Below are 27,787 nucleotides of genomic sequence, written 5' to 3' on the forward strand. Positions count from 1 at the left end.
TATATTATATATAAAAGTAAGTCTTGAGCTACCCACATACCATCTCATAAGTCATTATCCCCATAGCCGCAACATCTAGCATCTGGCAGTCTCAAAGCTCAGTATGTTTCGGGCTCTCCTCTTAGTCTTGTCTCATGTTCACATATTTCCTTGATACCTTATTATATCATCATTAGATGTGATGTTTCCAACATGCATTTTTAGATGAAATATTTTATCGTTTGATATCGACCGAATGCTATTATTGGACAAACTAAGCCATCAAATGCAACATACACGTAGTGAAGTAATTGGTTTTCAACACTAATTAACACTATGTTAATGTACTTAATTTTTCAGTCCAAACTAAATGGAATTATGTGAACTAGAATATGTTATTGTATCATATGTCAAATTCCTTATAATTGCAAGAATATGAAACAAGTTGACAACAAGACAAGAAATCAGAAAAGCTGTTTATAGTTTACACCAGGAAAATGTAAACAAAAAAAAGGTGGTACATATTTTTATGTATGTTTCAACACAAACTAAGAAGATTATGATCAATAATTGCAGATTAGTATCTTTAAAAATTCCTATCTAAGGAAAAAGCTAATAAAGAAAAGGTTAAATAAAGGCTAATCGTTACAATCGCACTCGAAACTTCGAAAGCACTATTAGAGAGTTCTATATTCTGATACTCTCCAAGAACACCATATATAATCGCACTAAGCATGCCCCTCCAAATATATATTCATGATACCTATGTACGTATAACTTAGGGAAATGATAAAATACTTAATATAACTCCACTAATTAAATAGATGTTCACAAACTTCATTTTTAGAAGAATACAAAATCCATAATCATTGTATAATTTAAAGAGAAAGTGTTTAAATAAAAGACACTGCGCATATGTATTAAAATGAGGACCGCCCAAAGCATTAGCACACAATAATGCAGAGAAAAGCATTAATAGACAATAATGCGAAAGAAAGCATTGGAAAATAAGTTAAAAGAAAAGGAGCAATTGGGAGACTTAATCAGCAGAAGACGATCACTACGTCTTTTCGTTTGTTGTATCTTTGACCATATAAATTAATGGATCCCATTCTTCACCTTTTCTTTTGACGACTACGTTCAATATGGAGCTTTCAAAAAGCCTAAATTAAGCGGTTTCGTATCGTACGTCCACACATATATATATATATCTAGTAGATATTATAGGTCGTTGTAGATTTTAGACATGTGTGGTTTGGTGGACAAAACTCGCATTTAGATTTTACAATCCTATATTGAGTTATGTATAGGATCTTATGAGTTCTTATCTTGTTTATTGTAGATTTTTGCAAGATAACCCATGTTTTAAAAGTTTAGAAAATGAACTTTGGTTCACGGGATTTGTGTCCTTGTTAAGGTTTGGTCATTAAGATAACATTCTTATTAGCTTGTTAGTAATTTTCAAAACAAATTAAGTCTTACATGCATTCTAGTTTTTTCTATAAGGCCCTGTTCGTTTGTACATCTAGAAGATGCATCCAGATGGTCCATCTAGATGTCCTATCCAGATGCTCCATCTGGGTGTTGTTTGTTTCTTCATTTCGTCCATGCATCCAGATGAATCATCTGAATGCAACTATGTTCGTTTGATTTTCATTTTTTAACTTCCATCTGCATCCAGGTGAACTTGTTAATAAAATAACTAAAATATAATTTTTAATGTTTCGGCGGAAAAATAGCATTTTAACGGTTTTGGCTGAAAATATATTTGCGGTTTTTGAGGAAATATGTGTTTTTCGCGAAAAATGCATTTTTATGGTTTTGACGGAAAATACGTTTTATGGGTTTGGCGGAAAATACGTTTTTGCGGTTTGGATGGAAAAAGTGTGTGTTTGAAGTTTTGGCGGGAAAAGTATTTTTTCACGATTTTGGAGGGAAAAGTTATTTTTTGCGACTTTGGCTTGGAAAATCATTTTGGCGGTTTTTGCGGAAAAGTATTTTTTTTTTTGGCGGGAAAATACATTTTTCCGGTTTTGGCGGGAAAATTCAGTTTTCCGGTTTTGGCGGGAAAAATACTCTTTTCCGGTTTTTGCGGGAAAATGCGTTTTTCCGGTTTTGGCGGGAATATACTTTTTCCGGTTTTGGCGGGAAAATTCGTTTTCCGGTTTTGGCGGGAAAATTCATTTTTCGGTTTTGGCGGGAAAATGCGTTTTTCCGGTTTTGGCGGGAAAATGCGTTTTTCCGGTTTTAGCGGGAAAATACGTTTTCCGATTTTGGCGGGAAAATACGTTTTTCCGGTTTTGGCGGGAAAATTTCATTTTCCGGTTTTGGCGGTAAAATTGTGTTTTTCAGTTTTGGCGGGAAAATGCGTTTTTCCGGTTTTGGCGGGAAAATGCTTTTTTCCGGTTTTAGCGGGAAAATGCGTTTTTCCGGTTTTAGCGGGAAAATGCGTTTCTCCGGTTTTGGCGGGGAAAATTTCGTTTACCGGTTTTGGCGGAAAAATTTTCGTTTTTCGGTTTTGGTGGAAAAATTCGGTTTTCCGGTTTTGGCGGGAAATTGTGTTTTTTCGGTTTTGGTGAGAAAATGCGTTTTTTTCCTGTTTTGGCGGGAAAATGCTTTTTGCGGTTTTGGCCGGAAAATGCTTTTTGGAGTTTTGGCGGGAATATGCGTTTTTTGGTGTTGGCGGGAAAATGCGTTTTTTCGGTTTTGTTCGAAAAGTGCGGTTTTACTGGTTTAACCGAAACATGTTTTTTTATGAAAATGTGTGTTTTATGTTTTTTTGCGGAAAACCGCATCTTGCGGTTTTGGCGGGAAAGTGTGTTTTTCAGTTTTTGCGAGAAAATGTATTTTTTGGTTATAACGGAAAAATGTATATGCAAAAAATAGAATTTACGATTTGAAAATAATATTTTGATTTTAAAAGGTCATTTTTGTCATTTATCATTTTGGACTGAACTAGATGCATCTGCATCCAGATGCACCATCAAGACTCACCTTCATTTGGGTGAGAATTTGAGATGAGTTTTGAAAAATTCAGCTGGGTGATCCATCTGGATGTATCATTATAATGCACAAAACGAACATCAATTTGCATCTTCACCCAGATGGATCACCTGGGTGAGCAAACGAACAGGGCCTAACTAAACTGTATGAATTAAATTGTGGTACGTAGTATGTTGATAAAAAGAAAATTTAGGGTGATAGACATAAATTTGTCGGTTATAAATCAAGTTACTGTTGTTTGGCTAGTTGAAGTTGGATCCATATCTTAGACCTCATTAATAATCTGGATCGGACTAGATGCCAATATTGTCTTTCTGATTTACACCAAAAAACTATTGTCTTTCTAGAAGCTTAGTTTGGCTTCGGTCCAGATAGCCCCAATCAATAAAATTGAACCATATTTATTTACACTCATCAAAAATCATATTACCTTTAATAATGGAAGCGCTCACGAATTTTCTTCAAAATCATTGCAAGTAATTCATCCCCAATCTCTTGCCTTTTTAAAGAAAAAAAAATGGTGCACCACACGGAATCTTACTTTTTGTCAGCCCAAAAGGGAAAGAAGATGTATTTATAGAATTCCCAATGTTATCTTGCACGTCTCCTATTGGCTCTTACAAAGCACATTTAAGGTTTTGGTCTAATTGAAACTATAATTATATGAATAAGATCTGTTTCGTAAGCATACGTCACAAATGTATAGAATATTATGTATATGTTAACGTATCTGTATGCAGATAGTAGCTTATTAACATATATATTTATGTATGTGGTTGCTTGTCTCAACTTTGAAATTAGGAGTCCATTCTTTTTAACTAGAAACTAGTTTATATATACTCACAATAGTGAATATATTGAAATTAGTTTTGTGTCCAAAAAAAATATTGGAATTGGTTTATTCACGTTATGCAAATATCTATTCTAGCTATAGTAATCTTTGAAAAGAAATAGTTCTAAAATTTAAAAAAAAAATAATTATGTTTTATTTAGGCAAATAAATAATTAATCTTTGCAAATATCGTAGTAGCATAATAATTGTTTTATTTATATCTCATATCAAAAAACAAAAGCAAGGTAAAAGCATAAATAATTATGTTGTAGTAAAAAATATATATAGTTATGGTTCTCAAACATATAATACACTATGTGCATCGTGATAGTACTTCTTTCATTAAACTCTAGAAATAATATAATTCATATATAGTGTATATATTATAATAATAATCGATTTGTTTTGTGAGATGCCATTTAGTATCAGATTAATTATTGATTGGTTGTAGTGTTTCTTTTAAATTGGTTAATAATGATTAATAAAAGTAATTAAGGTAATGTTCTTTTTTGGACCAAATAATGTTCCTTATAAATAGGAGTATATATTTTGATTGATTAAGGCAAACATTAAATAAAACATATTATTAATGAAGGGGTCCAACAAACTTTATAAGTAGATTTCTCAAAACTGCTTCTCTTTTAATAGAATAGATTTAAATCCAGTGAAGAAATAAGTTATGTCATTTCATGAACTATAATATATTTCAATGTTTAATTTCGGTTAATCAATAAAAAGATGTTACAAATGTCTTTAATTAGGATATGCGTATTCTATGTTGAGTTACTTTATTTTATGATTGTAATTAATTAAAATTTGTATAGTTGGAGATATATTTTTGGGGGCGATATTTTTTTTTATGAGATATCGTGAGATATTCATACCTGCCAAATGCCAACTACAGAATAATGAATCAGAACATTATGTTGACAGAGAACCGATCCTTCTCTTTTAGAAAACAAAATTATAGCAAAGAAAATAATTAAAGTAAGTCCACCAGAAACAAAGTGGCAAATGGGAACAGTGCAAAGGACCCAAAATATTGGCAATTATACGCACTTACATCAATAATTATTCCATGAACTAAAACAAATAAGAAAATTACTTAATAAAAAGGAAAAAAGTAAAAATCTAACCAATAGTCTCTCTACTCAACAGTGTCGGTATATCGTGACTCGTTAATCATTTACATAGTTTATACTTTATAGTAATTTACATTTGGAAAGAACTCGATGCATCAACACCTCTCCTGGAGTTAGGCAACCATAAATATAAAAGTGTTTTGTTCATTTAGTTAGGTTATGTAGATCATACGCATATTCTCAAATTTGTAAATCTTTTGTGCATCCTCTTTGGTTCTAGTTGATAAGATAGAGAAATAGGGCCCATGAATTCAGGGTAGGGTATGCCAACTTGACAAACAAAAAAAAACAAAAACATTATATACATATTTATATCATAAATATTTACACAAACATACACGTATAAGTTTCCGTAGAGAAGAATGTTCACATCACATCCTTTATTGTTAGGCCTATATAAAGAGAGATAACCAAGACCATCATAACACATCATTCAATTGAAAACAAACCTCCCTGTTTCTCTATTGCTACTACTTTTAAACATAATCAAAAAAGAGAAAGAGGAGATTGTTGATCTTAAGCTATTAAGATGGAGGAAATAAGGAAGAGGGATTGCATGGAGAAGGCAAGGCCATTCATTTCAGTAGTATTGTTGCAAGTAGGGTTAGCAGGAATGGACATTCTCTCAAAAGCTGTCCTAAACAAAGGCATGAGCAATTACGTGCTTGTTGTTTACCGTCATGCGGTTGCTACCGTGGTTATGGCCCCTTTCGCCTTCTATTTCGACAAGTACTTTCTACTTTCCCTTCTTTAGATCAGCTTATTTGACAAACACAAACGTTTGGCTTGTAATTTTAAAACCATGGTAATAAATTATCATCTAGTTTAATTTGATCTTATATTGGAAAATGGAAATCGAGTCTGCAATGCATTACTAAAGTTTTTTGACGTTTGTGTTTCCATGCTATATGATACCTATTTAATATTATTTGTGTGGTTGTGCATAGACGTTTAGTGTGTTGAAAAGATGAAAGTAGTAAAAGAAAGAATGAGGTTTGTGACGTAACTATACGATAAGATGGTGTCAAAGACAAAACACTTGTAACGGTTCTATCTTTGTTTTTTTTTGTGTGGCTTGTGTCACTGTCATGCATAGAATGTGAGTACTTCCCATTTCTTTAAGGCATTTCCAACAATGACACCAAATTTAGTGTTGAAATTACCTCAAATTTAGTGTTGAAATTACACCAAATTTGGTGTTTTAGTGTCATAATCTTTTTTCTCATCCCCAATAATGACACCAAATGTAATATTATATATTATTTGATGTTTTCAGTTTCTAAAATTTTATATTTTTATTATTTGTAATTGATAACTAATTATTTAGTCACATTTATATTATTATTTATATTTTATTATTTGTAAGTGATAAATAATAATAATAATTATTTAGTGATTTATTTTGGAAATAAAAATAAATTTTTTATATTTTTGATTATATGAAAATAAATTAAAAATAAAAATAACATAATATACTTATTTTTTATTATTTATTATTTGTAATTGATAAATAATAATAGTCATTTAGTGATTTATTTTGAATTATAAAAATAAAATTTTAAAATTTTGATTATATGAAAATAAATTAAAAATACAAATAACATAATATATTTATTTTTAATTACAAATTTGATAGCAATAGACCTATATTATTAAATGAAACATAATAAAATATGTATTTTAAAGATTTGGTGTGATGAATAGTGTGACACCAAATTTGGTGTAACACTATTTACATTACACCAAATTTGGTGAAATAGTGTGAAATTTAGTATCTTGTTGGAGATGAAATGACAACAAATTTGGTGTTTTAGTGTCTTGTTGGAAATGGTCTTAATGTCTCTCTTGGACATGAATGCTTCAGTAATTATGATTGTAAACACGTAACTTTGACACAAACCACTTCGTATGAGATATTTTTTAACCACGATTCTCAAATAAGCACAAGCTCCTTCTTAAAAAGATAACAATGATACAAAATGTGTCAAAATGGTTAAAAATATTGTTTTCATGATTGAAAAAAAATTGCAACTTTCTAATGTAATTTAATGGTTATGATGTGAAAAACAGGAAGGTGAGACCAAAGATGACGTGGATGATATTTGGCAAGATAACACTTCTTGGATTACTTGAGTAATAATTTTATTTTTATTCTTTAATTGTCCCACAAATCTATCTTCTTATTCACTTGAATCTGATTTATATTTCGTATCATGTATTTTTGCAATATAATAGGCCAGTTATCGATCAGAACTTATACTACTTAGGGATGAAATACACGACGGCTACATTTGCAACGGCCATGTACAATGTCCTACCTGCAATCACGTTCGTCCTTGCCTATTTATTTGGGCTTGAAAGAGTGAACCTACGTTGCATCAGGAGCGCCGGTAAGATAATTGGGACACTGGCTACAGTAGGAGGAGCTATGATCATGACTCTTGTAAAAGGCCCGGTTCTTGACCTTTTCTGGACCAAAGGAGTCTCTGCACCAAACACAACTGGGACTGATATTCACAGTGCCATCAAAGGCGCAGTTCTGGTCACTATTGGTTGTTTCAGCTATGCATGTTTCATGATTCTCCAAGTAAGGCAATCTTTAAAAATAATAATAATAAGATATTTATCGATTGATTTTTACAAATAAGTTATTTCTTTTCAGGCTGTCACGTTGAGGACTTACCAAGCAGAACTCTCACTAACAGCATGGATATGCCTAATGGGAACAATAGAAGGAACAGCCGTGGCATTAGTGATGGAGAAAGGAAACCCTGGCGCATGGGCCATTGGTTGGGACACTGAACTTCTTACAGCCGCATACAGTGTAAGATTCAGACATGTCTAAGTAACTCAGTGACTCACATACTTTCTTGTAGATTAATTATGGTAATAAAATGGATGCAGGGGATAGTGTGCTCAGCTATCGCTTACTATGTTGGAGGAATGGTGATGAAAACTAGAGGTCCAGTGTTTGTAACAGCTTTTAGTCCTCTCTGCATGATCATAGTGGCGATTATGTCGACGGTCATCTTTGCTGAGCAGATGTACTTGGGAAGGTAAGCAAGACACCAAACAATAACACCAGGCACTAGTTTTACTAATCAGGATTTAACTATAATCTTTTTATTTGGCAGGGTTCTTGGTGCGGTGGTTATATGTGCAGGACTCTACCTTGTGATATGGGGCAAAGGCAAAGATATTGAATATCCTTCAACGCCACAAGTAGGTGATGAATCAACACAACCAAAGCTGGAACTAAGCAGAAACGTGAAAGATAGTGTTGGTCATGAAGCCATTACTATCAACAATCAAGGAGAGCAAAGAAGAACGTTTGTAGAAACAGTCTAACTGTACTATATGGGGACACACATGTTTTGTTTGGAGGAGTTAGAACGCTCACCAGTTTCAGATGGTATCCACTATGTTTCCAGATCAATTGTAGAATAGAATTTGCTAACTACCATGGGAGGAAAATAATTGTCATAGAGGTGGAAAAAAAATGATGGAACTATTTGGATTCATGCAATAGACAATGAATATGATTTGTTACAGTGTCTTCACTATAGATCATGAAGTTACCATTATCCTAAAAAAGGAACTTAGTGCTTCACTATTTCACTATTTCACTAAAGAGATTAATAATGGCAAAATTCAGCACATACTAGACACAATCATTCTGGTTACCATTGTCTAGGAACAAGAACACAATAGTTGCTTTGGAGCTGACTTGATGGCCTACAATGTTATCTAAACAAGACGTGATAATCACAAGAGGTAAGGAGCATATATAGTGAACAAACTAAGAAACAGAGTAAAGACTCTGACATACTATCCATGAGAACTGAAAATTAACTTCATCTCTAGGATAATGATAATGGTGAATAGTTGTGAATATATACATATATATTTCATTCATCTTTTTAGTTTATGATGAATGTAAAATATAAAATAGAAACAGTTCTCATATTATTTATCCAATGGAAAGGGGGAAAAACATTAATTCTCCATTGGTTTTGAATTTTACCAACAATGAGTACAAGACCTTGCAAAGACTATTCAGAGCAGGTATCCTTCTTCCTTCCCGTAGATACGCTGAAGTTCCCGTGTAGCAGCTAAGTAGGATTCTGAAGATAAAGATGTAATCACATAGCATTAGAATCAAGAAGACCAGCTGCTTTAGTTTAAGCAATTGAACTATATACCTTTCCATAGACGGAAAGACTTTTGGTTGATGGTGGAGCCAGTCATTGTTGGGATAACATTGAACAGCAAATCTTGCGGTGTGTTTCTAAGCTCTTGAACTATCCCGTAGATGGTTTTCCCGTTCTCAAAGTATATATGGTTATTAGGATGCTTCGTCTTGCAACCAGCGTGCCGTTCAAACTCATATGCATTCACCACCTGGAGTAAAAAAAAAACATTTTCTATCAACAGGCAGGTTCCATTTGTAATCTGCTTACTCTAATAAAATGTAGCTCACCTTAGAGGAGTTACACGAGTCGCATCCACATTGATACCCAGAGCCCTTGATAACACCATGAAGCTCCTTCTGAGAACCCGTAACAAGAGTTATAAGCCAATGCCATTGATTGCATATAATAAGTGAATCAGCTATATACCTCACGTGACCAAGCAATGTATTTCACTGGAACTCCATCAAGCATACCGGTAGACAGCAGACTCCTTACATTAGAAGGGAAACTATTGCTCTGAAGTTTCTTTGACGCTTTTGTTTCTTCTTTCTTCACGGAGACATCAATACTAGAGAATGTAGCATCTTTACCAAGCACGTTGGTTGGAGTTTCAGATAACTGAGGTGTGGATTGAGACATCAAGAACTCGTAGCCAGAGTTATTAGCATCAACAACGTCACTGGAACCACCAAAAGATATGAGTGTACTCTGTCCCTTATTACAAGACTCTTGCACAGCGTTACTGCTCCTGTTATATACACCATCCCTACCTACTAGTGTGCTTATGCTACCTTGACCCATGGATATTAAATTAGTGTCAACTTTGTCGAAACCAAGATCAGAAGCAAAACTGTTATTATCATTATATGGTTGCCCCATTGATATAAAGACGATGTTCTCCCTCTCGTAGCTTTCAGCGATCATATTCTCCTCTTCTTTACCAAATGCAAGACCCATGCACATGGCATTCTCATCAACCCTATACGCATTAGTCGTGGATACAAAACTATCAGAGTCCTTCACCTGGCTTACTTTCACTTTTCTGATTCCACCGTAGCTAACTCCACTCTGAGGATCGTCCTCGAGTGTGTGTGCCATTGACAAACCAAAAGAGTGATCAGTGTTAACCGGATGAACGCTTTTATCATTAATATCAGGTGAGCTTGCAGTTACAGTGTCAAACAACCGTTCAGTAAACTGACCAGGAGGACTAGACTGGAAACAGAAAGTGTTTCCCCAAGCCGGGACATTCGAGTGGATCACTTCAGAGAACAAGTTGCTGGTAGGAGCTTCCATTGCATGTTTCTTGTTTGGAAGTAACTCAGAGCCATCCAAAAGCCACTGATGAGGACGCTTAGAAGCATTACCATAAGACGCCGTCTCCCCATCACTAGGAATCTCAGAGCTCTTAGCCATCCAAAAACTTTGATTAGAAAAAGACTGTAACAAAGAACTTATCAGTTTTGAAATTGATGATACAAAAAGCAAAAAAAAAAAAAAAAAAAGCTTTCCATTAACAAAACTACGAACTGTGGACCCCGGGTGAAACTCTGATACCCACATGATTCACTGGCGCCAATCATAGAAGAGCTTCTCTCTTATATTATAATTCATTTTCAGTAAAGTTTCTGCCCCCACAGAAGTTAAATATCTTAAACAAGAACCTACTACAAAGTTGAGTATAAAAAGGCCATACCATATCTCTCAGCTGTTCTCTGAAGCTTTCTTCTAAAGTCACTACAAGCCTGTCCTCGAAGCAGCAATGCAGACCTTCAGAATCCAAACTAGAGTTGATTCAACTTCAAACAAAAAAAAAACAAATAGAGAGAAAACCAGCTAGCTAATCATAGTTCCAATAACTTGAAGCACACATGCGGCTAACATAGAGTATATAATCAGAGTTAACATTTTTAATATCATACAGAGAACATAACCAGAATCATCAACTCATACCGACTCTTTTAGAACTCCGAAACAGTGACACAGACACAGTTAAGCAACCCTAAAAAAGCGAAGAAAAAACGAGAGAGCTAAAACTGGTTATAGGGTTGCTTAACTGTAGAGAGAGAGAGAGAGGGGGGAGAGAGAACGATCGGAAATATCGCCGGCGAAGTGTGACCAAACCACCACTGCGATTTTAAATAGTTTTTATAATTTTCGATGAGTCGTCTCTGTCTTGGAATAATAACCTTTTTGACTTTATTTTCTTGGCTCTCAGAGGTTTATTAACTGCTCTGCACGACTATTATTAATTAGAGAAGCTCAACTGATTTGGGCTTTCATGTTTGGGCCCATCTTGAACTTGTCTTACAAACAGAGAAAATAATATTGTTATATTCCTTTTAAAAACTTTTATAAACAAAATTAACAAACAGTAAAAAAAATTCTCTATTCTTTTACACAAAATTTAGCTAATATAGGGAAACTATAAACAAAGTTAACCCAATATTAAAATTAAATTAACAATCTTGCTTTTGCACATATGAAAGTTCCACCATCCAATCGTAGAAACCCACGTGTCATCTCTTCTTTGGCAACATGAAAACATCCAAAGGGTAATAATAAATCAAGAAACAGATGATATGAGTCTAGGTTGTGTGTCTATACAACTTTGTGCTCGTGTGAGCAATAAGATCTCTTCAGCCTGGACTTTCCCGTGGCATGTGTATGGCAACACCGGGTTTGGACGATGGTTCTCGTTGTTCGGTTTAGTTTTCCGGTTTGATTGATTTAGAGTTAAATCGATATGAACCGAGAATAGAGATTGAACCGGTCTGTGGTCCGAGAATCTTGACTCTCCCCTTGTGTACCAAATTTGTTTCATCCCGTCACCTTTCCACAATATTCGATCACACCTGAAACAAATGAGTATGAACAATAAGGTTAAAGCTACATAAACATAACGTTAAATCACAAATTATCAAATTCATGTATTTATTTCATAGATGAAAGCTTACCAAGCTGGTGTTCTGCGCTTTTCCTTTGATTTTTCGGTTTGGGCAACGTAATTATCAGAATTTATAAGGTACTTATATGTTGGTGCAAAATAAATCTTTCCTTCTTCCCATCCTTGAAAAACTCTACCAGCTCTTTGTTCTATCTTTAGCTGCAAAGGAAAAAACATGTGTTAGCTCAAATCCTCTTAATTAAACAAGTAATTATATAAACAAAAAATAATTATTATTAACCTGATCTTTCTCTAGAAGTGCTTCCCAATCATTATTATTAAGCTGTTCATGCACGTCACTGCTGGCCCTTAGCCGATAATTCAAATCGCCTAGCCATATTACTTTACTGTAACACAAAGCAATAAACAAGTTAATAATGGAACTCCATGTTAAAAATAAAATAACAATTCATTTCGGACTTTACTTACTCATGGTCCATTATTGTCTCGGGACGAGAATCTTTAGAAGAGCGCGAAAATCTTGTCCTCTTTAATATCTCGGTCACATCTAAGTTTCTTCTGACCTCGTCGCCTTCTTTTTCTCCAGACGTAAGATGCGTACAAACAAAGCATAGACTCGTCTCATGCACTGACATGCTGATAGATATCGAGCCCTACGTACAAGGTTGCATCGTTAGCTATTTGAGCATACACATTTATCAAAATATAGTCTGTAACCAGCGTTAAAGTTTTAGTTTGTTATTTTCAGATATTAGACTGACCTTGTTTCCAAGATATCCCATGATGCCACGACCAACGCATGAAACCTTGAGGTTGGTAATACGTTTCCGGAGATCATCTCTAACCCAAACACACAAAAAGATCCCCACCATCTGTTTACTCGCTGCAAGGGAATAGCCTTGAGGCGTGGTCGAGTTGCATGAAGCTGGGTTATCATCCGAAATATTGGAGAAGCTGAGACGGGGCTGTTGTGATGATTTCGTAAGTTCGAAGGAGGTTCTGTGGTTTTTAGAAAGTTTGAGGTCATTTTGTGATAAGTTGTGGTTGTTATTGTTCAAGGCTTCTCGGATAAGAGACAGCCACTTGGCCACAGGACCATTATCCTCGGCTCCTAGTACGTTACCAGCATTTAGCGGGACGATTTCTTGAAACCTAAACAAAACAAAACAAAACAAAACAAAAAGATGATATAATTGATTATAGTACAAAACAATATATTAAAAAGTGAAAAGTGTAATTAACATGATTATATGCATACCCTAGCACGTAAATGTCGGCATCTGCGGGAGATTGAAGCCAATCTTTTAAGTCTAATCCATCATGTGGCGACTTCCCTCCCACGTTCCATGTCCCGACGAACATTCTAATCATCAACAATTAAAAAATAACAAAGTGAATAACCATAGCTAATTATAAACATAAATGTATATATATAGGTTAATCATTAAAATAATTTATTACTTGAGATCAAGTTTGTCATCGACACGTGTCACATGCTGTTCACCGGTTGATTGTTTTAAATCCCCATTTCCTTGTCCCAGCAAACCTATTCCAACCATAAAACATAAACAAAATCAATTAATTACGTGAATAATTAGTCTTACAAAAATTATAATCAAACAAAGATAGGTATGTATAAAACAGAAACTGGTGAATTGAGAATAGCAAGTACACCTAAAACTGAAGACTTTTTTTACTTAACATCCTAAACCTAATCTCTTACACTACACGTTACAACTAATCTCATTTTTTACTTACTTTCTACCACGATTTTCAAGGGGAAATCTCGGTTCATTTTCAACGTTTATATGCCCTTGTTGTTTAACACAGATGACTAATCCTACGGCTAGCAATGAACCAAGGCCTTGGTACGGAGACTGTACCAAGTCGAGTACAATAGATACGACGCCATTTTCGATGCCCCAAAACTATATTAAAAATAAAATTCATGAGCTGTTTAATATTAATAACTATTTTTACCTGGGAACTTCTCCGGCATGATCTTGTAATAATCACCGTCGGAGCAACTTTTTCTCCTCGACTGAGTTGGCTCCATCTTCCCTGGAACAAATAGAACCTCCGTTAAGTCCATGAGAAATTAAAGAAAAAGGCGGGATGTCTAGAAACAAACATCTAAAACGTCACGGTGTTCAGAGTCAAAGATCCAAAACGGCACGAGTCAATCTCTGACCTTTGACTGGGTAATCGGAGTGAAACTCGTAAGCGCCGCTACGTAAGTTTAGCCACTTCCTAACGACGGTTCTTGGCCAAGAAGACTGTAAAACACAACCGTTTTTAGCAAAAGCGATACACGATAAGAGTCATAAAGGAGACCAAAGGTAGTTCAAGAACATACCTTAGATTTTAAAATCTTCCCCATATTTCTATAAACGAACGCTCTGCCGTTTTTTGCGCCACCGTTGTTTGTACAAAGTCAAGAGCCAGAATCAGAGGATGATATAGGATGAGGATCTGGTAATTAAAAGACAAGCAAGATATTGGTACGCGTAAGAGAAAACGAAATTAAACGACAAAAAATGACTGAAAAAATAAGAATATTACTTGTTGAGCAATTTGGATCCAATCAAATATCAAGAAAGACAAAAACCAAATCATAAAATAAGAAAACACAGACAAAATGAACCCAAAAATAATACTAGTAGCAAAGAAGTTCAACGGGAAATATAAATAAACCTAGTTGCAGGAGAATCTGAGACACATATTAAACAACCAGAAAAATAATCATGTTGTAAAGTCTTAAACTCTTAATTAAGGAGAAAATTATAGAACCATGTTGTATAATATAATAAACACATGTCAAGAAGAGGAAGAAGCCATGTTCACATGTGTGTGTACCTAAGTATAATAGGAAGAACTCATATTTGCAATAACGAGATGAATTTGATAATTTTGATAAATGAGAGGGAAGAATAATGAAATGAAAAACACTTGTTTAAAGTCATTTTTATGTGGTAAGGTGGTGAAGGAGAAAATAAGGAAACAGAGCTGTCATGAAGAAGGAAAAAACAGAGCAAGTAAGGTAGACGAAAGCACGCTGAAAATTCAAGCGAAGACATTAGTGAGTGCAGACAACAAACAGCTTGTCTGAAAACGACTTCGTCAACGAACAAAATCCAAAAACTGCACGAGTTATAAGCCACAGTAAATAATTGTAGGCTTGAAGTGAAGACTATACTTACATGAGTATGTGCTGTATAAAGCAAGATTTTGTGAACGAAAATGGAGGAGGGCCAGTTTAACTTTAGGTGTTTTATCTTTTGAAAAGAGAAAGTTGTCAGAGAAAAGTTGTGAAGGATGAAAGAGAGACGTTATGCACTTATACGGCGACGTTTTGAAGGGTCGTGGTCTGTGGAGAAGAAGAACGAGTGCAAATAGGCGGTGGTCTGTCTATGGAATTTATAAAAAGATGTGTTATGGTGCGAGGTGGACTGATTGGACCAATTTATTCAATATTTAATGTGTGATATTTTAATATTTAATGATACTTTCCATTAACAACCTAAACAAGGTTTATACAAAAGTGAAAAGGGATGGATGATTAGAAGAAAGTTATGTAATTGTGTTAATTAGCAAGGTTGCAAGAAATTTTTTTATGCAAATTTATTTTAATTTTATATTGGTTCAAATATAGATCTAACTACATTAGCAGGCGAGTCAATTTTGCATTTGATTTGGATACCCATATATATATTCTTAGCTTTTGGGAGATCTATATTGTGGATATCAAGAAAAAGTTACGTACTACCTCCCACGATATAGAAGGTGATTGATAGTTGTTGTAGTTGATGTTCACAAACCTATTTATTTCTACAACATCAAATTCAGAGCAGTTAAGTTTTAATTTTTTTTTTCAAAATCACAGCTCTTAAAATAAGTTGTACAAATGCTCTGCAGAGCCAAATATCAAAAACAATTTTTAATATTTTCCATAAAATTCTACAGCAATAAAATCTAAAACCACAACAAAAAAATTTACAGATTTTTTTCGACATCATAAAGTTTAAAGTTACAACCATTACCAATCGGATCCACATTGATTATTCAAAGCTTCCATATTTTCTTTTATTTGCCAAAAAAAAAACTGAATGCATATTGCATTGTCTTAACGTTTGTATTGATTACGGTAAATTTGTAAAATCATAATTTACAAAATATATTTGCAAAATCAGGTTAAGAAAGAAAGAAAATATAATTGATTTTTCTTAGTTGAACAAAAAAAAAGAAAGAAAGAAAAAATCCCACTATATAATAGGGACTAATTTTAGATGTTATAAAGGATGCCACATAGGCAAAATATTCTCAGCCATTCATTCTGCCACGTCACTGGCAATCCAGATCAAGAAATCATAAATGCAGCCCAGCCCGTTAATCGGTTTCGTTTGCGAAACTGATGTCTCCGTCATTTTGCAGTTGGGCCAGATTTTTAAAAAATTTATATAAATTATGTTCATTCGCCAAAGTTCTGAATTGTTCCGAAGTTCTTATCCACACATGTAAAGAATAAGAAAAAGAAACAACAGTAAATAAGCAAACGACCACACACCACAAACTTCGTGCATTCTGGTGGTTCTCATCTTGACATCTCATCTTCCTTTGATTCTTCATACCACCGTTGTTCTTCCTCACGTAGGCTTTCCCCATATCAAAGCATGCCACATGTGCACAATTTCCTCTTCACATAATTACATCATGTGGTTATTACTTTATCAAATATTTAATTTAATTTTTCTATACTGAGTTCGGCAGAGCCACATACACAAATTATATGACCATATAACAAAAAAAAAACATCAAAGAATTATGGTCCATGTAAATAATACTCGGTTATATTATAAGGATTTATTTCTACATTCTGTATTTTAATACCTTATATATTAGAGGAAAATCACTGTAATAAATGCGATCATACTAAACTGTACACATATTACGTGTAGAAACATTGTAATAAATGCGTGCACACTAAAATGAACACATATCACATGTAGAGAACTTTTCAGCAAAACTCTACATAAATATATTCACACTATTTACTTTACGTTTTTAATATAAAACTCATATGCATAGTTTTTTTTACGTTATTTTTACTGTTTACAAATAAAGCTGGACAAATTATTCATAAATTTTGATTCGATTCATTATCCGTTTTGATTTGAACCGAATATCCATTACTCTACGAAACAAATCAAATACTAAAATGCAATATCCGTTAAAAAAAAAAGCAAATCACAAATATCAATATTTATAGGAACGGATATCCAATTTAATCTGTTATATGCATATATATATTTAAAGAATTATATATAAGTTATATATTATAGTTTATATAAATTTTATAATATTTTTGTTTTAAATAATTTCATTTTAAGAATTTTATTTTTCATGTATTATTTTTTAAAAAATTTCATTTAATATTTAATTAACAGTATCTTTATATATTTATCAACCATCTTTATATACTTTTACATACACATACATATGCACATTGACGTGAGCACCTTATAACTAAGTATTTACCACCACTGAAATATCTAATTTTTTGGAAGTTAAAATATTTTTTTTCTTAATACTTCTTTCACTATCAACCAAATTGTAGTAAAATGATTTGTCTTAATAATTTTTTTTCTTTTTTTTAACTATTACCCGTTTAAAAACTATAATATGAAACCATTGGTTCGACATCACGACTATCAAAGATTCATAACATGAAAACAAAAAAATAATAGTAATTTTTGATTATCACGAAAAAAAAAACAAAAACATCAAACATTTTAACTAAACAAACCAAATAAATATTAATTTAAAATGATAGTTATATTTTAGGAGATTAAAAACTAAAAAATAATCTAAAACTGAACCGATATCCAGATTAAACAGATTAATATTTTCTTATTAAATAATGAAATTAATAATCACATTTCGGGCAAAACGCGGAGCATCAGGTATATCGTACTCTCACTAGGCGGCTTTTAACTATTGAGTCAAAAGTAAAAAAAAAAAGAAGCTAAAATCTCACAAGTTGTGGAGATTACACAATTGTTGGCACCACCCATGTCCCAAGAAAGGAAAGAGTACGATTACACAATTTATAAACTGTTATTTTGATGATAAAGTATTGTACTTAAAAATTTATAGAACAATATTGGACGATTGAAGCAATATAGCATGGTTAGATTCAAGGTGTTGATTACACGCCTGTGTTCTGTAATGAAGAATTTAATTACTAAATATTTATTCGATTTGTAGCTAAACGACGACAACAGTAAAACAGTACAGAACAATTAAATAAATGTTTAATTTAATAAACTAGGTGTTTTGCCTGCGACGCGGACTTAAATATTTTCATAAATTTTTGAAAAGTTTTTTGTACACTATATTCATTACTAAAATAAATTTTAAAATAACTCAATATTATATTTTTAATTATATAATTAAAAACTTTTATTTGATTAATATTTAGTTATATAATTTATGTTTTTAACGTTTTACTAAAATACATTTTCAGATAACAATACAATATATACATAAATTATCTCCATTTTAAATTATATTTTCAGATTTTGGATAATTCTTACTATTATTAATATTAATCAATAATATAATCAAATCAATTAAAATTTCGTTTTTTATTTTTTAATTTATTTATACATTTTATTCATTAAGGGTATAAACAATATTAACTACTCTAACTTTTAACGTGAGATCTCGATTTTAAAAATTTACTTCGCAAATAATAGTATAGATGTGCACAACACTTGCCGGTGGGCCAGGTAAATAACTTTCTCGCAGCCCAGTCCATTAACCCTAATCGCCGTATTGGTAAAACTAAAGCTAAAGCTTTCTCATCCTTTCAGTAACCCTAATTGCTGTCTCCCCCATTTCTCTTCCCGCATGGCGATTCTCTTCGTCTCCTCCAAATCTTCCCGCAAAACGCCTCCGATGAAAGGGCTGGAACTTCAATGTTCTCCCTTAAAGCCTCCATTCAAGATCCCTACGGACCTTCCACATCCCCCCCTCCGCCTTATATCTAGATCCCTATTTATACCCTTATCTCTCTTACCTCAGATCATACCTTTATCTCTCTTACCTCAGATCGTTAGCTCTATACCCTAATCATGGCGAAAGAAAGTGGCCGCTTTACAAGACTATTCACATATACCTCGCAGACATCATCTACGTCTTATCTTATTTTATTTCTTTTTCGTTATCTACCAGATTCTATTTTCTTTGGACAATTACTTATTTTTACTGTCAAACTATTTTGTTCCTACGTCTTCACATTAAAAAAAAAACAAAATTTAACTCACATTTTCAGAAACTAAAACTCCAAATTTTAATAAAACATTATTTTAATTATACATGTAATCCGCGCGAAGCGCGGACACCGGCTCTAGTATAGATAATAAGCAATTATTTGTATAAATATGAAAGTGGATACGAAAATACAAGTATTGACCAGACTACAACTTTAATGTATCCATCAATTCAAGTTAAAAGCTTAATTTTGCTATACTCGTAGATTTATCATTTAATGATAGAAAGTTGTATCAGACAAATTGTAAAATTTATCTTTGAAATAATTACTAATTCAAATTTGAATTAGAATGCTTTCTGGAAAATGCGGTTTGCTCTAAAATATTTGTTTTAAAATATTATTTGTAAAGAGATTTATATCTAGAGGTTTCAAAATAGGCTGTCATCAACGTGAAGATAAGAAAAAAAAAATCCACAAAACAGGCTATGATTAAGAAAGATAACTAAGCTGTGGAAAAAAAAAAGGAAACTAGCTTCCATGTATTACCCTATTGATTTATGAGAGAGTTACGTAAAAGGACACATTCTGTCTTTAGTTTTCGCTGAGAGACACTTTGTCAACTTCACACACTTTTCCTTGCCAGCTGTTTTTTCCTAGACAGAATTGACCCTGCTTTTTTGTAATGAAAAGTTTGTTTCCTTTAACAAGATAACCGTAAGGTAAGTGAGTTGTAATCAAGTTTGTGTTCAGTTGTAATTAATGATAAATGTTTAAATTAAAAGGTAGGTATATATCAGAAAAAAAGTTAATTGTTTTGGAGCGTTGAATTTGTTTATAAGCATAAGATCTAACGACTGTTGATAGTGTTTGGTAGATTGTGCAGTTAAGATGGATGTTCTTCGTCTTAACGAAGAAGATGAAGAAAAATATATTTATTTATTAATAGGTGGGGATGCTCTTCTCGAGCTCAAAACGTAGATGTGTTCATGGAAGTGTAGCGGTGGATGGATAATATTTGTTTGTTACTGCTGGATTCATGTGGATATGCTATTGTGGTTAGACTAACATAAAGGCTCGTCCACAAAAGACCCTAAGGTTTTTCTTGCTGTTTTTTTGTTTAGTTATTGTGAGTGATATTAAATTTTCGGCTTACATTGAATTTACGAATTAAGAGGGTAAAAGTAAGCTCTGATGGATATCAAAAAGTAGAGAAAAGTAAACAAACAGAAAGCAATAGATTAATTAACTACCAAAAGAACAACTCTCTCAATTGGTGACATTAGAATATATGAGAAGACATAGCCCAAAGGGCACATTAGTAGTACAACAAAAGGTGCCTCCCGAACAAGAAAACCTAAGGATGAGATGACTTCTCAGTTGTCGTGGTCAGCGAAGACTTGGTCAGTAAGAGAGTTTTGAACAGACTTGACAGGTGAGTTGTGGTCACGTGAGTTGTGGTCAGGTGAGTTGTGGTCATGTGACTTGTGGCTAGAAGAGTTGTGGTTAGGCGAGTCGTGGTCAGCTGTCAGCGGAGACTTGGTTAGATGAGTTGTGAACATGTGAGCTGTGGTCAGTCGAGTAGTGGTCAGGGTAGTCTTGGTCAAGAGATTTGTGTTCAGGAGATTTGTGGTCAGGAGATCTCTACAATTAAGATCAAAAAGCTTCCCGAAGGATAACTTTCTAATCCTTCTAAAATCTGGATTATCACTTTCCATGTCGGTGGTTGATTTTGAACGAGAAGATAAACTAGACTTAAGTTGTTGATTTTGAAATCAGAATCTAACCTTCCATATCAATAGTTGTCTGTGAAACGAATAGGGGGAGAAGAACAGGCGGCTGAAGAGAACACAAAAAGTTGTATGGAACAGAATTAGAGAAACAAAAACATGGATTCAGCGAGAGCAGATCGGCGAGAGCGAATAAGACGCCGGGCGGCAGAACGAGAGAGAGACTGAAATCGAACGGTGGAAAGGGGTAAGATGTCGAGAGAGACGACTGAGATCTAGGTGGATGAGATGTCGCACAGGAGAAAGGGGTTAGGGTTTCGTCATTGCATACTTTTCTCAAATTAGGGATTTAATTTGCAAGTGGAACTGACCCGATGGACACTTTATCACTTTGATTTTTAATTTATTTTATTTGTTTTACATTAATAGTATTTGTTAGGGATGGATGTCTAGTTAGATAGTCTAACAAGAAGAGAGATTCTTTAGTTAGAGGTTATCTTGGTAAATTTATCAAGAGAAAGTGTCTTGTAGGCTCAATGTGTCTGTTAGCGTAATTGACAACTTAGAATGTGTCTCTTAAGGTAATTTTCTCTTGATTTATAATAATATCTTGGCACGGTAAGCCCTAGCCGATTAAAAAATCACTTTGTATTTTAAGAGCTTGTAGGCTTTTGCGGTACTACTTTGAGTTTCACAAAGCATTAGCAGCATGGTTTGGATACAAAATATTGACCTAATATTTGAATCATATATGAAAAAAAGAATTAAAAAGCTAATAGTTTTAAATGAACGGTCAATCGCTAGTAAGTTTCAATTCGTGATTGTGAGTCGCTTTAAATCACAGAACCTAAGTTATTTCTAGTGTACGTAAATTACATTTTTATCATAATATGATAGAAATTTAGGAATCTACTTATGTAATAGAGTGGATCTCCTAAGATATCGAGCAGCGGTTTGTATGGTTGAATTCTTAGAACAAGCTAGTTTCACATTAAGCCCACGGTTTTGTATTAGCATTGAATTTATGAATATAATAAAACTATTAAAATTTACTAGGGGCGTTCAATCCGGATATTGGTTTGGTTTTGGTTTGTTTTTTTGGTTTTTTGGTATTTCGGTTAGTAAAATATAATTATCATTCTAAATTCATATTTACTTCGTTTCGGTTTTCGATTTATTTGGTTTTATATGAAAACATAATTATCTAGTTTGAGATCATATTATATAAATTTTAGAGTCATATTGTCACCGCAGTCATTTATTAAAAAATATTATATTTTCAAATAAAAGAACAAAAAAATAAAAATGTTTATCCCTTCAGATGAAATAATCAAATCTAGAATTAAAATCAAAGCTCGAAATTTTGAAAAAAAAAATAAAAAAAAAACAAAAGAGAAGCATAAAAGAAAAGTTTTTCCACTCTTCCATATTTAGTGTTCATCAAAGTCATGCTTCTTTGAGTGAAACACTGTTCGTTTATAAATAAGAAAAAAATTGTAAATAATTTTTTTTAGTTATTATCCATCAAATTTATAATTTTCACTTCAATTTAATCAATGCTAAAAGAAAGCAAATGATTAAAAATAAGAAGACTAAGAAAATAAGAAGCATCAGGTCCGATGAATTGTTATTTAATTAAATTTTAAGTGTTTTTCAAATTAGAATTCTATATTACTATAAAAAATATGGAAATAATTATTAACAAAATAATAACTTATATAACAAATAGATTTTCATGTGATGTTATGAAATATGTTACATGTTTCTACTTTTAATCGGTTTTATTCGGTTTATTTGGTTTAATCGGTTATAAACCAAACCATATCCAAATCCTACGGTTTTTATAAAATCATATCCATTCGGTTTATATGGTATATACCAAAACTACATCATATTGTCTATTTCAGTTCGGTTCAGTTCGGTTCGGTTCGGTACGGTTCGGTTTTACCATATTGGACATGCCTAGAATTTACTTAAAATAAGAAATTAACTAGTTCTACGACTAACTATGAGCTCAAATACTCTTTCAAAACTAGAGATTTGAATGGATGAAAATAGAGATCAAACGAATTAGCTAACCCTTTCAGCACAATCTAACATGTGACATTTCGACTCACAAAATTTTGGATTTACAAATACGAACAAAGCTTTAGTTTTTTTTTACTCAAAAAAGAAAAGAAAACAAGGTGCTTTTTGTTCTGACGTGGTAAAAAACCTCAAATTAAACTGCAAATTGACACGGTACATGTCTTGGTCAAATCAGTTCAGTTCTTTTGAAAGTGTGTTCTATTCTACCTTTATCTTCAAACTTGCTGTTGCACAAACAAAATGAAACTTGCAACTTGCTATTTTTCCATATATGATAACAACCAGAACCACTTTTTTCCAAATAGAACCACTTTGTCCACAAAGATTTTCTTTGAACTTACACAGCAATCAGCATACAGTATTCACATATTTACTGACATAAATGACTAAAAGTTAAGAGGTATACTGTAGTAAAAGTGTTCATTTGTGACATTCAATAGAATTGGAACCATTGTTAGTTGAGGATTGATAAAAGAACTGCATTGATTATATACAAACGGAAAAAAATATTAACATCTCTGATGAAATTGTTCAAGTGTTCAATAAAACAAGGAGTAGTTTAAGTAGAAGAAATAAATCACATTATGGGATTGTTTGCATACTTAAAACGTGTACGAACAAGGATCTTAAGGAATTTTTAGGTTAAGCCAATTATTATCTTTACACCCAATATACGATGCTAGTGGACTGTCCTTCACAATTAAAAACGTTAATATATACTCCTGCGTTTCATGAAGATAGATTTTCTAACGTCTTCACACATATTAAGAAAACACATTAAATCACTATAATAAATATATTACTTTTTACAATTTTTAATTTTTGATAATTTTTAACCAATAGTAATTCAATAAAATCAATTTTCTTGAAGTTTACCATTTTTTTCATAGAAAACACAAAATATATATCTTTGTGAAACAATTTTTTTTCTCTAAAACATTTATCTTTTTGAAACAGATGGAGATGGAGTATAATTATGCACCATTAACAACAAAAATAAAAAGAATGATATTAATTAGAACGTTTTAAACATTTTATTGTTAAATTTTATTAGAGCCATACACAAAGAGCTATATGTGTGTGTTGATCGAAAAACCTCGGAGAAATAATAATTTTGAAGGCCCCTTTTTGACTAATCCACAAAAAAAACCTACGAATTAATCGTCATCGTGCTTCAAACTCGGACATGTGTTCCAACTCCTTTATTATTATAGTCTCGAGTACAAATCAGAATCCCACAAAACTAGCACTTTAATATAACTGAATCACATAATCGCAGACGACACGTCCTGGTTTATCCACGGTCCCAATGTTAACCCAACATTTATAGATGAGGTAGGTTAAATTCTCGCATTTCTTGATCTCATGTCCTTTTCACCATTGATATGAATCATATGATCTTACCGATCCATTCAAAAGGAAAGATGAAGATTCATGCTCCCCAAGGTAACCTCTCCTCTAATGCGGATGAGCTTATTATTCTATTTTCTTCTTTCGGAGTTTTAGATGTTTGACTAGTCGAAGAAGCTTCCAATGTGTGTATTTTATCGCTTATTTATATCTCCCTTTGGTTAATCAACTATTAAAAGATTTTAGCCTTTTGCATCTCTGGCTTTGTTTTACGGGTCTACGTATACTAATTGAAAAAGATACGGGCGGCCTAACATGCACGTCGAAATTTAGACTCACAACAAACGACAAGTGAGTAATGTTTAGTTGTCTTAAACCTCTTGAAATCCTATACGTCACATTGTCCAATTTTTGATTCTTAGAATTAGATTATTGTAAATGTCATCACTAGACATATTTCTCTAATTAGAGCAATTCTACAAATCATTACATACACGTACATTTCGTTTTCATCCGAGGCTCAGTAATACAATGACTCCCTTGTAAGAATAAAAGAAAGGATTAGATATGACTATGATGGCCGTTATCTTTAGAAATTGTATTAGTTTACTTTTCACCGGACATTTTCGAGGTAAAGGATTAAGACATCTAACATCTATAAATACCGATGAAATTTTATTTTCTATATAAAGATGTAAATGTATGTATATATGCTATATATTGGCTTAAAAGTGATTTTTTTAAAAAAATAGTTAGTTATTGTGAAAAATCAAAATGACCTAAGCCGTATCACTATACATTTAAACACAATCTAATGCACCACTTATCTTCCCCGCAAAAATATAACAAAAGTAATGTTTTATAAACTGACTTATGGATGATCTGCCCTAACTTATCAGAGATTATAACTGGTTCTATTAATAAATAATGATTTCTTCTCATTAGGATATATTTAGATTCATATTTTCGAAATGATCTTATGTACATATATTATTAGATATAATGTTTGTAATTATCTATAATTTGTAATTGACTTTATGCGGATAACAACGTCGTGTGAATAATTTAGCTGTCCTTAACGTACAGACATGATATTTGATAAGAAAATGTTTTTAATATTATAAGCTTAGTAAGAAAAGTTAAATGTTACACAAACATGTGTGATGTGTCAATAAAGTCATACTTTCGGCCATTAAGTAATAAACACAAAGTGGTTGTGCATAAAATGAAAAGGGATTAAACACGTAAAGTTCATAATAAGTCAAATTAATACTACAAGCTTAGTTGAGGATTACTCAAGTTTACAATTTAGGGAAGATCATATTGAATCGTGATCACAGATTTCACCTAGGTGTCATTTAGTCCTAAATTTGAAACGAAATTTTAGATCCGAGTTACAAGACTACATGAGTATATGGCCATTAATAAGCACACGGAATCATAGAGTTAAAAACAATAGATTGTGAGCTTATGCTGATTAAATCATGAAATGACTCCAGGGTTATAGTTTAACACATTTGAATAATGTTGGTTAGAAAAAGGACTTGATAAAATGTTAATGGATCCGCTCAATTATATTTTGGATAATTATGTGAGCTTCGTACTCTCTTTAGTAGGCTATATGAAGATCTTGAACTCGTAAGATTAAAAATTTCTATTACAGATCGATAGAATACTTAATTAGAAATGTGATCAAGTGAAAATGATACACACACTCGTAATATAAAAGGAATACATTTCTGAAATTAAGCTCAGTTGAGTTCTGAAATGATTCATAAACTTGAGTTAATCATCATCTATATTTTATGTTCAGTGATTTAATTTCCATATACTAATGTTGATTGGTAAAATATCAAAACTCGATATCAATCATTAAGGAAACTGGAAAAGCTATTCGGTGACACTGAACTGGGTTTTAAAACGATTCTTGCACTCGACTTCTAAATTACGAGTTCTCAAGTTTTCTTAAGAGACACTACCAAATCTATATATGTTTATTTTGCTACATCAACGAAATCTATAAAAATATGATTGGAAGAATATGTTAATGAATTAAATATCGAAAAAGCCAACGACCCTTTGAGATGGAATGGAAAAATGTAAGTGGAGTTGGTTAGTTAATCTACAAACGGCGAATAAAAATCAGAAAAAGGCTAAAGAACTAAAGTGTTGTCATATTATTTGAGTTGTAACGATATGATTAGTCATTAGTGATTTAGTGATTACTGATTAGTGAGTACAATCAAGTGTTCTAATAATTAAACTCACTTGCGAAAAGCTAAGTTCCCAAAAGATGCACATGCCCATCTATATTCTTTAAACGAGAGAATGAAAAATATTAATCAATGGTAATGATGATCTTGGGATATATCAAACATATTGCACAAAAAAAAGGAAATATCAAATACTTATATAACATTCTATGCATGCATGATAGACTTGGTATTATATTGTAAATCAATGTTGACGATGTGAACATAAAACTCAGTATCTAAAAAATAAAAGAATAAGACTTGATTTTAGTATATGATTATATATATATATATATACAGTTAAGTAGAAATGTATGTAATGATTTGCTTGCAAATATCAGAAATCACCTTGCTTTGCAAATACTTTTTTTTTTGAACAACTGGATACTTTATATAAGAAAAATCGAAAAGCAGAAACATAAGGTTCAGGCCCCAGATGGGCTAGTCCGTGGGTAAACAAAGAGATAAAACATGGGCTTTAGGGCATCTCCATCCCTACTTCATTTTTTCCTCTAAAATGGAATAAAAATGAATATGGAGTAAGAAATGCTCCAACCCAACTCTATATCTCACTCCATAATAAAATTTACTCCATAAATGGAGTAATCTATTTTTTGTTTGTTCATGAAATAGGGTTGGAGCAATTTTACTCCATTTTCACTTTTATTCCATTTTGGAGAAAAAAATGGAGTTTTACATTGGAGATGCTCTTAAGGACCTGCTTAGCTAGAAAATCAGCATCGCTCTTCTGGGAACGGGAGATGTGATTGAAGACGATAGAATCAAAGCTGGTTGAGAGACTCTTGATGTCCTGGAACACACCATAAATTTTCTTAAGCTGATTCGGGGTAGAGATTGCTCTGATGAGCGTTGTGCAATCAGACATGAACGTGACCGAGGGGAGTTCCAGTTTCATGCTTTGCAAATACTTTTCAAAAAATGGTTCTGATCTTGAGGACATGGCTGGTTTTTTTTTCAGTTTCCTACAGAATTGATTTATTCTTTGATGAACGTTTCATTTTTGTTAATGTGTACTTTTG

The 27,787-nt window shown here is 32.7% G+C and overlaps 3 protein-coding genes across 11 annotated transcripts; 1 reads left to right on the forward strand and 2 right to left on the reverse strand.

Moving 5' to 3' along the window:
* Positions 1-5,369: 5,369 nt before the first annotated feature.
* LOC103867195 (WAT1-related protein At2g37460) lies at positions 5,370-8,514 on the forward strand. Its single transcript, XM_009145242.3, has 6 exons — positions 5,370-5,685; positions 7,027-7,089; positions 7,192-7,543; positions 7,619-7,780; positions 7,861-8,012; positions 8,091-8,514. The coding sequence occupies exons 1-6, from the start codon at positions 5,486-5,488 to the stop codon at positions 8,302-8,304; spliced, it is 1,143 nt and encodes a 380-aa protein (XP_009143490.1). The 5' UTR covers positions 5,370-5,485; the 3' UTR covers positions 8,305-8,514.
* A 279-nt stretch (positions 8,515-8,793) lies between these two features.
* LOC103867196 lies at positions 8,794-11,351 on the reverse strand. Of its 6 annotated transcripts, none has more exons than XM_033291935.1 (6): positions 11,207-11,351; positions 10,846-10,919; positions 9,576-10,556; positions 9,437-9,505; positions 9,159-9,357; positions 8,794-9,080 (listed from the first exon to the last, which is right to left on the reverse strand). In XM_033291935.1, the coding sequence occupies exons 2-6, from the start codon at positions 10,846-10,848 to the stop codon at positions 9,013-9,015; spliced, it is 1,320 nt and encodes a 439-aa protein (XP_033147826.1). In that variant the 5' UTR covers positions 10,849-10,919; positions 11,207-11,351; the 3' UTR covers positions 8,794-9,012. The 6 variants fall into 6 exon arrangements, with proteins under 6 accessions (XP_033147826.1, XP_009143493.1, XP_033147827.1 ...); XM_009145245.3 differs by having other exon boundaries at positions 9,576-10,589; XM_033291936.1 differs by having other exon boundaries at positions 11,103-11,314.
* A 162-nt stretch (positions 11,352-11,513) lies between these two features.
* On the reverse strand, positions 11,514-17,834 carry LOC103867197 (type I inositol polyphosphate 5-phosphatase 8). Of its 4 annotated transcripts, none has more exons than XM_009145248.3 (11): positions 15,258-17,834; positions 14,414-14,529; positions 14,249-14,333; positions 14,038-14,118; positions 13,519-13,603; positions 13,316-13,420; positions 12,819-13,209; positions 12,526-12,710; positions 12,338-12,443; positions 12,107-12,255; positions 11,514-12,004 (listed from the first exon to the last, which is right to left on the reverse strand). In XM_009145248.3, the coding sequence occupies exons 2-11, from the start codon at positions 14,435-14,437 to the stop codon at positions 11,716-11,718; spliced, it is 1,500 nt and encodes a 499-aa protein (XP_009143496.1). In that variant the 5' UTR covers positions 14,438-14,529; positions 15,258-17,834; the 3' UTR covers positions 11,514-11,715. The 4 variants fall into 4 exon arrangements, with proteins under 4 accessions (XP_009143496.1, XP_009143495.1, XP_009143498.1 ...); XM_009145247.3 differs by lacking the exon at positions 15,258-17,834 and adding an exon at positions 14,914-15,235; XM_009145250.3 differs by lacking the exon at positions 15,258-17,834 and adding an exon at positions 14,752-14,770.
* Positions 17,835-27,787: the final 9,953 nt, after the last annotated feature.

Source organism: Brassica rapa, chromosome A05, assembly GCF_000309985.2.
Source record: "Brassica rapa cultivar Chiifu-401-42 chromosome A05, CAAS_Brap_v3.01, whole genome shotgun sequence".
In the NCBI taxonomy this organism is placed as follows: domain Eukaryota; kingdom Viridiplantae; phylum Streptophyta; class Magnoliopsida; order Brassicales; family Brassicaceae; genus Brassica; species Brassica rapa.